Source organism: Sapajus apella, unplaced genomic scaffold (genome assembly GCF_009761245.1).
Source record: "Sapajus apella isolate SASKATOON/1434 unplaced genomic scaffold, GSC_monkey_1.0 scaffold6, whole genome shotgun sequence".
In the NCBI taxonomy this organism is placed as follows: Eukaryota; Metazoa; Chordata; class Mammalia; order Primates; family Cebidae; genus Sapajus; species Sapajus apella.
Genome location: NW_022436946.1, coordinates 79,528,409 through 79,540,016, shown reverse-complemented (window position 1 = coordinate 79,540,016; position 11,608 = coordinate 79,528,409). Strand labels below are relative to the sequence as shown.

Here is an 11,608-nt window from a genome sequence, read left to right as displayed (position 1 = left end):
TGGCAGCTTTAGTTACTGTCATCATTAATGGTAAAGTCTGTCTAAGAAAAGAAAATTATTAGAGTGGGAGAATAATAAAAATGGAAAGGACTGTCTGTACATCAGCAGATGATAGCAAGGTGGGAAGGGCAAAGCTAGTAAAACTATGGAGGTGTTCAAATTATGATAGAATAGAGAGGCATTCCCAGCCTGTGAGTGAAAAAACTGATTCTTTCTTGTCTAGGATTTTGTTGCATTTTTCTCTCCCTGCTTCTATTTCTTGTGAGACACCCTCTGTTATTTAGAATATGTCAGGAAGAACATTAGACATTACTCAATCAAGCTCTTTTCTGTGAGATAACTGAAGTCCAGAGAATTCACAGCTTCTTGTCCTTAATGAGGAATGAAGAATCTTGATTTCTAGTATAACTGAAATTTCAGAGATTAAAGATAATGATGTAAGTATAGTAACTTTACATGAAAAACAAAGTAGTTGAAAAAGGATAAATTTAGAAGTAAATTTATGTTTCCTTACAAAGACACATTGTGAGCTTTTAAACTCCATATTTTCCAAGATGTTGCTACAACACACAAATATGACATTATGTGTTATCTACTTAGGGCATTTCCTGAATGCCACCAATAAAACCTTGAAAATTGATGGCCAAAAGCATTTACCAACTGTTTTTTAACTTGTATCATTGTATAGGGGAATAGTGATAAAAAATTGAAACCTGATGTAACTGGGATTTTTGGACTAAATTTAACCTTGCGTTTGTCTAGCATGGAATAGGGTTACACTTGAACGAACCCAGGATAGCTGTTCTATGACATCTCCTTTAACCCCAACTCTATCCCTTTATTTTTTAGTACTTTTATGTACTTTCTATTCTGGGATGTCTAGGTAGAATATGACCAATTTGTTTTTATACAGTTACTAGAGGAAATACAGCTTGGTTCCTGAGATACTTCCTTTTTTAATAATAATAATAATAAGGAGGAGTCAGAGAAGAAGAGGAAGAAATTGTTTCTGTTTATCGTAAATATGCTAATTTTAAGAGTAAGTTAAGTACTCATAACAATGTAATCTTGTAATATTTTGATCATTTAATTAACATTCCAAAAACTTTGTGTGCGTGTGTGTGTGTGTGTGTGTATCTCCCATATATATATATATATATATATATAGTACTTTTTTATTAAATATGCCTTAATTTTTTATTATTGGGGATATGTATATATCTAATATATATAATCTAATGTATATATGTGGGTATGTATATATCTAATATATATAATCTAATACACATCATTTATGTGTGTGTGTATATATATATATAGGGGATATGTATATATCTAAATACCAAATACTAAAAAATTAAGGCATATTTAACAAGAAGTAACCTACAAACCTATCTGTGCTTCTTAAAGCCTTACTGAAAATAACAAGTTACAGAATTTAGAATGTGGTAATACAGTAATACCAGAAAGACTATAAGAGAAAAACCAGAAAACACTTTCTACAATTAACCAAGCATATTCTAGAAACATTCTTACTAAATAGAATTGTGCAATGATACTGAATTTTAAACAATCATCCCGGAGTATAGGGTTATTCTCAAAATGGAGGGACTAAACTTAAAACACACAAAAAGGTGAAAAATAGAGATAAATTATACTTAGAAACCTCATTATTCCAAAGTAATCTTAATAAAATGAATTAATAGGAGAGATAAATTTGAAAGCCTTTAACATTAGATACCTCAGTCAACTAAAATACAATACCCCTCTATATTTTGATGTGCTAACACTGGCCTCTCCATAGTCCTTTTGTAAGTCACCAAGGAAACTTACATAATAATCAGTTTATACATTAATTTGGCAGTTTTGAAATGAAATGCATTACTTTATCAAAGAGAAATACAAAGCAATGTAGTGAAACTTCCCAACCAAATATATGTGTACCAACTGAAATACACATACATATTCTATATATATGTGTATGTGTACTTACAAATGTGTACATACATACACACATGTATAAAATGTATGTATATGTGTATATACATAAACATAAACACACTTGGACTTGTGAAAGAGACCAATGAAAGCAGATAATAATTTGAAATGGTGATTTTAATATGTATTAAATCATAGAAGTGGACCAACATCAATAGTACTGAAAGGACAGAGTGCTGAGGTGTATAAACTGCTGTTCTCTTTTTGCTTTTGGGTCAACATGTCAGCAATGCTTTCACATGGAGCATCTTGCAGACATGAAACAAAGTGGTTCCCCCTTGGTTTGCCTTTGGATTGTGCTGTTGTTAGTGTCCAGAGACCAGATTGTCCATATAGGGTTCTTTTTGTGATACTTGATTATAATCCCCTGAGGAAGTCAGACGAGCCTGGGGTTGCTGGAGACTGTGTCTTGCTTGGCATATTTATCATCCACAAATCATCTGCTATAAATATATCTCAGCAGGATCATCATCAGACCAGCTCGGTCGCCTGCAATTTATGAAGGTTATGAGAAACAGTGTGAAGGGTGAAGCGCTTTATTAAGGGTGGCTTTCTTTTCTGACCCTGCCCTGCATTCTACTTGAATATAAATGATCCTAGGAGTAAGTGGTCCTTTCCATTTAGCATTAAGACTTTTAAATTGTCCCTTTCAACAGTTATTCTTATGCCACTGTGTCATGACTAAGAATTTCTAAGAAACATCAAAATCAAGTGTTAAAAGATAATATGAGAAATCACTACATGAAAAATAGAACTATAACTGAATTTCACATTACATTACTTCCTTTTTATGTATAAACCATCCAGAGAATTTTTTCTCTATTTTTATTCCACATCTATCATGATTTTTTTTTTCATCTGGGTAAAGTAACAGAACTAACTAAATTGCCTTGCAAAAATCATCATTACAATCTCCAGGGAAGTTGAAATAGAGATGTTTTTCTCCTTTGTGTTGCTCAATGTTCTTTGTTTTTAAAAGAAAATATGTTTGCTTAAATGATGTTTCAAAATTTGTTCTGGACATAAACCCTATTTCCTTTTAACATTTCCTTAAATGAATAAAAAATATTGTAAGGAACCAAAATGCCACAAAACCAAAATGCCACCCAGGTTGCTCTCTTGCCGGTGATTTGTTACTGGGAAAATAGTTAAAGCCTGCTGGGGAATGATTAACTGTTTGCCTAACAGAGTGTTATTGCAGGCACTCGTTTAAAAAGGGAAAGCCTTGAAACGAGTCACTCTATTAATATGTATTAAGAAGTAAAGGGCCAATTACAACATTTCAAACAACTCCAGTGGATAAAAGACCATCAACATCTTCCTGTTTTCACTATCAGCCTCTTTTAAAATGGTGTTCTTGGCTATCCACAATCGCCCCGGGGGAGAGAAACAACAAGCGGAGGAAAAAAATGCAAAAGAGTGAGGAGAACAAATGATGGAAAATTGCTTTATTCAACTTCACCTGCCGCTGGAGAATGTCACCCTCAAGAAGATTCCAACACTTTATATCAATTGCCCATTATGGTTTCCTCCCACCACATCACTGCACTATTTTAGCACTTGTTTTGCAACCCACCAACTGCGTTTACAAGTAGAGACATAATCAGGAGGAGAATGACCTTTTGCAGCATGTATCTGAGCTAGTTTATCAAACACTTCGTCAGCCAACTGTCCAGGAGGCAAAATGACTGATAGATGGTGGATAGACAGGCAGATAGATAAATTAAAAGGTAGGGAAACTTATCTCTTTTCCCTTCTATATAATTTGGTTGTTTCTCTTCACCCCTTTTCTCTTTTCTTTCCACTCCGTCCCCAAACCTGTTACTAAGGAAACTTGAAAAAGAATCAGATACATTAAGACTACAAAACAAAAGTTTAGACCCGGAAACCATGATTCCATTGCCAAGCAGAAAGAAATGCAAGAGCCCAACCTCGGTCGCCGCACCGCGGTCCTGACAAAGCCTGTATGGAGCCAGAACAAATAAGATGTTAATTGCAGCCTCCCAGAGAAAAACTACTATTGTTCCAGCGAGAGACACGCAGCAGCTCGGGAGCTGGGATGTGCCCCCTCCACTGCGAACTGGATCAATTCGGAATCCCGGTGCTGAAATGACAGCTCTCTGGCTACGTCAGGTCCGTGCTGAAAGACAGAAAGAAAACGACGATCAAGCCCTGCATTCACTTCCCACCCTTCAGAGTCCCCTTCCCATCCTCCGCACCCCCCTGCCTTGCCTCCTAGTGCGTTTCTCTTACAGTTGGTCGCCGCCAGCCCCAGCGGTGGGAACTGAGGATGCAAAAACCTCCCAGACGCAGAAAATACCGCTTTCGGGACGTGCTTGGGTTTGAGCAGCCGTGACGTGCAGGCGCACCGCGGCCCTGGCTGGAGCTCCTCGGAGCCCCCTCCCGCCTGCCTCTCCCCCGCCCTCCCGCCGAGACTCCCCCCTTCCTCCTTTCCCACCTCTCGGCTCCCCTCGCCTTCACTCTCACACTCCCGCCCGCGCCCCCGAGAGGCAGAACTCCGGGAAGTCGCGGCGGCCTTGCCGCGCGAGCCTCTGGCGGGCGGCAGTGCGCACCGCAGCTGTGCCGGAGAGGGGCGCGCGGCACCCGGGACGCGGGCGCCCACGAGCACGCGGGAGGCCGCCGCATGGACGCGCTCCCGTGGCACGTACAACCCCTAACCCCCCCCCGCGCGCGCGCGCGCGCGCGCGCCCAAGGGAGAGCGAGCACCGCGCGCCGGCGCGCACACCCGAGACACAGCTTTACTATCTCGCTCCCTCTCGCGCCTCCCTCCTCGCTGGGCATTCAAACAGCTTTCCGACATCACCAGCCAAGGATTTTTCCCCCTCTCCTTAGTCGCCGTCCGTCCATCAGTACCTGCAGGGGGGAGGAGGAGGAGGAGGGAGGAAAGCAGAAAGAGGAAAAAGCATGAGCTTGAGCCTTCCGATCCGACCACGAATATTCCTGTCATAAACCCACCGCCCCAACAAATCTGCCATAGCAGCCGCCGCCGCCACCAGTCACTTCTCGTCTCAGCGCCTTCTTTGCTTCTTGGCTAATCGGTTTGTTGGGGGTAGATTTTATGAAACAAATCTTCGCTCTTAAGCCACTTAACATTTTGGGGGGGTTCCATAGAGTCTCCCTTGGGGGGGCTTCTCCCTCCCTTAGTCCCCCTCGGCTTGGAGGTTGGATTCAGTTGGATACGGCGCCAGGCTCTGGGCTCCTAGTGGCTTTTTTTTTTTTTTACTGCCCCTCCTTTGGTCTTTGGTCTCCCCCCCACCTTTTGCTTTTCGTATGTGTGCGTTTTTAAAAATAAATCCTGATTTTGGAAGCTGAGCCGGGGAAAATGGGCAACGGTGATTGGGACCGAAGGGGAGTCTCTCCGTCACTGTTGCTGGGACGCGTGCCTGTGCTGGTGTCTTAGAGCAAGAGCCTCCCTGAGCTTTCGGAGTGGAAGGTAAGGAAGGGGGTCCGGGGGTCACCTTCTCTCTGCTGGGGGTCTCCCCCCGTGAAGCTTTGGGCTTGATGTTTGAGAAGGGAGGAAAAGGAAAGGAAAGGCTGTTGCTGGCGGATGGGGAGGCTGTGAGCAAATCCGACTGTCTAAACGCCGCAGTTGAAAAGTTAGAGAAGTCTGGTTTTCAAGAGAGGTGCTGGGTCGGAAGGAATAAGTAGAGAGACCTAGAAAATCTGGCAGTTTTGCGTGATTGGGGTAATTTTATGGGGGGAAAAATTTTAGGTTAAAAGGAAGTTAAGAAAAGGCAGTGGGTCTTCTACTGGGGGGAAAAATCTGTGGAGTGATGGCGCCGTCTATGTTCAACTAAACTAAAGTGTCACCCAGAAAATCAGTTTTGAGAATAGCTAAACTCAATGCTGGTTTGCTTCTCAGCAAGAGGTAAATAAATAAATAAATAAATAAAACATCCTTGACACCTCCGTGGCCAGCCTTCACCCCCGCCCCCACCCCTTCTTTAAGAGGGAAATACAGTTTTTTGAACGGGCCCTGCGGTCTAAAGGGGGGTGGAGGAATGATTTTTTTCTTATTATTTACAACAAAACAAGACTCTGTACTCCAGACCGATTAAAAATAAAGAGCATTATATTGAGGGCGCTCTCTTGAGCAGGAATTAAAGTGAATTCAGAGCTATTTCCTCATTCTTTCTGATCATTGATGAGCACGGCATTGCAGACATGCACTGTCAAATAAATGGAAGCAAAAGTACCAATTTCATTAAGAAAAGACATACGACCTCTTTTTGAGTTCCTGATTAGAAAATGAAGCCCCCTTTCATGGATGGAATTCCTAATTTAGACTCTTATTGTCACATTGGCTCTCAACGCCTACACTCTATCCTGAAGAACACTGCGCAGACCTGCATTGCCTGCAAAGTGCTACAGCAAAAAAATAGGAAATTATTTCCAGAATTTCTTACAACTTTCTCTGTTTTTTTTTTTTTTAACCTTTAAATGCTCATTGGCTTTATTTTTCCGTGAAGAAAATGCATTATTCATTGAGCTATTTGCTTGAAACAGAGAACACTGTTTTGATGGTCCCAGCAGTTCTGATGCTATTTTAAACGGCTGCTATATAGAGATTTAGAGTTGGGGCTGTGTTTGCCTATATCAAGACATAGAATTTGAATTATAATCTGGAAAATGCAGATCTATCTTCAGGGACTTCGGTCACTGGATTTGGTGTGCATGCGTTGGTGTGTGTTATGCAATGGGAAGGAAGAGGGTTTTATCCTTTGGTTCAGAGAAGACCCAGGCAAAGGCATGAAAACTCTTAACTATCTATATGTCTGTATGTCTGTCTCTGTTTACAGAACAGTGGAAGAGACTGCAGCCTAAAGAATTTTAAAATTAACTTGGCATCACTTTTATCAGCTCAAAGGCTAAACAAACAAACAAACAAAAAGCAGTGTCATTTATTCTAAGAAATAACTTCTTAAAAGTTAAAGCTGAAAAGTATTCAAGTTATTTTTGGATAACAACTTAACAGAGGTAAATATAACCAAGGACTACTTTATTATCCAAGGCCAGGGTTGAAATTAAAAAATAAAGAAAAAGGAAAGAGGAGCTTCGCAGTTGTTGTTGGAAAGGGAGCAATTCAATAACTGAAATCTGCTAGGGACAAAAATGTCAATGTATTTCATTACCATGTGGAAACCTTAAATTACAGTTGATAATTTTTCAAAAATTAAAAGACTGAGGCCAGCTCAATTAGTATGGCTCTGGAATTTTTTTTTACTGACATCACCTTTGGATACAGATACTAATATAGTGATCCACTTTATGTATCCCAAGAGGGCATGTCACATTGAAATGACTGCCTTAAATCCTGGTTCTTAATGGTAATGTTGAACAACAAGTTTCCCCACTGTATTTATCCACCTATGCCCTTTCTCAAATGATGCTTTTAAAATTAATTAATCCACATGAATGCCCATGTTTTTGCAAAGGAATTTCTGAGCAGTTCACATGGTGGCCCCTGCAAAGGCAAGTGGGGCATTTGGGAGATGACGTTCCATCTGTAACAAATTATCATTTGTGCTTTTAAAAATGTAGCCATAATTTATCATAATTACTTTTCACATTTAAGATAAGAGAAATAATGTGATGACAGCTGTTCGAAGATTATCAGATGAGATTTTGTGTGATGATGTTTACTGCAGGCAGAGGACAGCGAGAGAAAAGGTTGTATAGACTGTAGACTGATTAATAATATTTTGACAATTAACATTTAGATTACGATGTTTTAAAACTCCATGTTTTCCCTTTTCATTCTATAGGATGATAATGGACATGGAGGAAATCCTGGTAGATAAGTTAGGGTTTTCCTATTAATAATCTATTAAATGTTATTTTTAAATTGAATGTTGCGAATTTGACCATTGTGAATGGCCACATGAGGGCGCTGTTCACACAGCAACAGATAATTTTTCCGTGTTGCAAAATAAAAATTACCTGCCCTTCTTTTAAAAAGGGTTTTTTGCTGAAATCTTGAAAACAGCTGGCTGTAATATTGAAAGGAGTTTATTTTCTTAATGCGTGTAGACTCCTACTTCTATTTGACTTTCATTGCCATTTTTACAGGCCAAATGACATAGGATGAAGGCTGTTCGTAACCTGCTGATTTATATATTTTCCACCTATCTCCTGGTTATGTTTGGATTTAATGCTGCCCAAGACTTCTGGTGTTCAACTTTGGTGAAGGGAGTCATTTATGGATCGTATTCTGTAAGTGAAATGTTTCCCAAAAACTTTACAAACTGCACTTGGACGCTGGAAAATCCAGATCCAACCAAATATAGCATTTACCTGAAATTTTCCAAAAAGGACCTTAGCTGCTCTAACTTTTCACTCCTGGCTTATCAGTTTGATCATTTTTCCCATGAAAAAATAAAGGATCTTTTAAGAAAGAATCATTCTATAATGCAACTCTGCAATTCCAAGAATGCTTTTGTTTTTCTACAGTATGATAAAAATTTTATTCAAATACGTCGAGTATTTCCAACTGATTTCCCAGGATTACAGAAAAAAGGGGAAGAAGATCAGAAATCGTTTTTTGAGTTTTTGGTATTGAACAAGGTCAGCCCAAGCCAGTTTGGTTGCCATGTATTATGCACTTGGTTGGAGAGCTGCTTAAAATCAGAAAATGGGAGAACAGAATCATGTGGGATCATGTATACAAAATGCACCTGCCCTCAGCATTTGGGAGAGTGGGGGATCGACGACCAGTCGCTGGTTTTGTTAAATAATGTGGTGTTACCCCTGAATGAGCAGACAGAGGGCTGCCTGACCCAGGAGCTGCAAACCACCCAAGTCTGCAATCTTACCAGGGAGGCCAAGCGACCACCCAAAGAAGGTAAGCTGCCAAAGGAGAGGGGAAGGTGGGGGGAGGGGAGCACTTTGGGGATGGAGTTAAAACGTGCTGTTTCAACACACAGGCCTAATTATTGCTCCTTTATTGTCACTTTTGGGCTCATTTGATTTGTGCTATTCACAGATAAAGGTCTCTGGAGCTAGTTTTAGGTTTCAAGGTTATAGAGATAGGGCGGTGAGGACTGGATAGCTCAGCAGCATGTGCTAGAAGTGCAAGTGGAATAATCAGTAAAAGGATGCAGAAAGCTAGAGTCAGCTTGCACTAGAGGCTGGTGAGGAGGGAGAGGAGTGCCTTTATTCAGGCTGCAGCCCCTCGGGGTGACACACACATGCTCCACCTGTGAAATGGATTTATAGACATCTCCCTTCTGCTCCAGCCCAGCAAAAGGTCCACTTCACTTCCTGTCTCCTATTTCCACGAGTCCTTCCCTCACATTCCTCACCCATTTCTAGGTTTGATCTTGGGACATCTTGACTAACAGGTGGTGTAAACTCAATAGCTTGCCTGTTTGAACATGAAGGCAGGGGTACCTCCCCTTCTCTCCTGGTCTGGCATTTTATTTGAGGTGCTTGTGCAAAAATCTCACGCGTTTGTGTTGCTCTTTCCTGGGTCAGGAGGAATTCACTAGAAGCACAAACTCTCCAGGTCTTCTGGCTCTGGAATCACCTGAGGACGGGGTGAGGGGTGCAATGAAAACACACACTGATCCTTTAAGACCCCATCTTCCTCTTAAAAGTGAATTTTTGCCTTTATCTTTTTGGGCCCCCAAGAAGAGAAGGAACGTCTCAGAGCTAGATGAGGGGGAGGGGAAGTGCAACGGAAATGCGGAAGAAAAAGAAAGTGCAGGAATGATTTATAGCTTTTGCCCAATCCCCAGTGGGGGAGCTGCCAGAGGATTTGAGATTGTGGATTATGTTTAATAATGCAAGAAAGGGTGACATATTTTGAGAAAATGACTTTTCTTGTTTGGAAGGTTAATGGATGTGTTCCATTCCTTTGAGGACACTGCTGATACACATTAGTTCTTGCTCCCTAATCCTGCAACCAGAGAGTGTGTTGATTTCTTATGCAGGAAATGTTTTCTGATCGCCACAAAGATCCCAGTCTGTGGAAAGGGACAGCCAAGCTCCAGTCGCCAAGCTCCAGTCCCTCTTTCCTTTTCCTCAACCAACAGAAGTTGTCTTTGTGGCCAATATAAAATTGATACGTTGTTGGAAAATTTTCTTTAAGGGTAGCCAAGGCTTTGTAAGGGGGTGTGGAGAGATGGGGAACTTAAATAGCCTAATACCATTTCTCTGCTGGCCGCAATTTAAGGGATGGGAATTATGGAAGAGCAATGGTACCAGAGGAAAAGACCCGTTAGAAAATGAATGCAGATTAATGGCAGTGAGAGAGGGGTGAAAACCTTAAAGATTTCATCTGCGGATCAGTGTTTCACTATCAGCTGTGACTGAGGAAAACAAAGTGGTTTTAAATTACAGGAGTTATTTTCTCTAGTAAAAATCCCAGAGAAGCACTTGCAACTGCAGGGATGGTATTTAACACCATTTAAAACTAATTAGTGTCCCCTAGAATAAGAAACTACAGTATACACAAAAAAGTGTGATGTTGCAACCTGGCTAATAAACTATTAACATAGGAATCTGGTTTTTGTTTGTTTTACTGTTATTTTAATACAATTTAGAAAATCTGTTTCTTTAATGGTTAATTTTCAATTATAAAATTGAGTACTGATGACAGTGGAGAGTGAATTCAGTGTCACAACTCTTTTATGTGAAAGGCAGTAAGTGACAAAAACAAAGTTGTTGTGTGCATATTAAGCATGATTTTCAAAGGTTTTGTTGATCATGATCCTGAGACGTGGGTTAAAACAATGACAGGATTTATAGAAGCTACACTAGATCGACATTTGTTTTGTAAGTGAATACAAATAAGAGTGACTTTAGACAGCAGATGTGTAAATCAGGTGACACAAATTGTATATTATAATTAATCCACTGGCAAAATGAAAAACAAATACCTTCACTGACAAATATACTTACATTTAAAGTGCAGTATGATGCTAATTGAGTTGAACTAGAAAAAGTTTATATTATAGGGGAGCAATATATGCTATGTCAGTGAAAGTGTGCAGCTTCTATTCTGTATATTCTGAATTTGTGTTCTTTGTTTAGATACTCTGAGTCAGAAAGGTAAGGATAAGTAATTCCTGATGACATAATTGTAGCTGATGCATTTGTTAAGTAATTCTTACAAAATATATATAACACTCTTTATACCAGTTAAATAATCTCTTTTTGGCTAGGTTGCATTGTGGGAAAGAGTTATGAAAATCTATTGACCTTTAATTTAATAACACTTAAGCAAAATATATTATATCTTCAATATTTCATATTAATGATATATAAAACACTGATAAATAATTATTTAATACCATCAAATAAACTACCATATAATGACATAAAACTTGAGGTTAATCATTACACCTGGTTGTGCTACTCATATCTCATTTTATTCCAGTGTCATTTTACATGATAACATGTAATTCCAGCTTTAAAATTAGGTTTTAAAAATTCCACTTATATTTTATATTACTTGATGGTTTCCATTTTCTATTAAAAAAAAAGTCATCCTTTAAGTTATCAGAGATATAAATACAAGATTACTCTCATTTGACTTCCATTTTATTTACTAATAAATACTGACTCAGAAGTCCTGCCTTGAGTAAAA

At 39.6% G+C, this 11,608-nt stretch overlaps 1 protein-coding gene and 1 long non-coding RNA gene across 5 annotated transcripts in view; one reads left to right on the top strand and one right to left on the bottom strand.

The window, feature by feature from the left end:
- Nucleotides 1–211: 211 nt before the first annotated feature.
- On the bottom strand, nucleotides 212–4,398 carry LOC116549776. 2 transcript variants are annotated; one of them, XR_004268058.1, is made up of 3 exons: nucleotides 4,252–4,398; nucleotides 3,930–4,138; nucleotides 212–408 (listed from the first exon to the last, which is right to left on the bottom strand). It is a non-coding gene; the product is annotated as an uncharacterized LOC116549776 (long non-coding RNA). The 2 variants fall into 2 exon arrangements; XR_004268057.1 differs by lacking the exon at nucleotides 212–408 and having other exon boundaries at nucleotides 3,430–4,138.
- Nucleotides 4,399–4,722: 324 nt separating this feature from the next.
- The window catches only part of ADGRB3 (adhesion G protein-coupled receptor B3), a 741,588-nt gene continuing 734,702 nt past the window's right edge, over nucleotides 4,723–11,608 (top strand). For 2 of the 3 annotated variants that reach the window (XM_032274421.1, XM_032274423.1), the window contains exons 1-2: nucleotides 4,723–5,452; nucleotides 8,089–8,860. In XM_032274421.1, the coding sequence (XP_032130312.1) occupies nucleotides 8,104–8,860 (757 nt within the window). In that variant the 5' untranslated portion in view covers nucleotides 4,723–5,452; nucleotides 8,089–8,103. Of the gene's footprint in view, nucleotides 5,453–6,818; nucleotides 6,997–8,088; nucleotides 8,861–11,608 lie in introns of all 3 variants that reach the window. The other variant, XM_032274422.1, reaches the window with a different exon arrangement.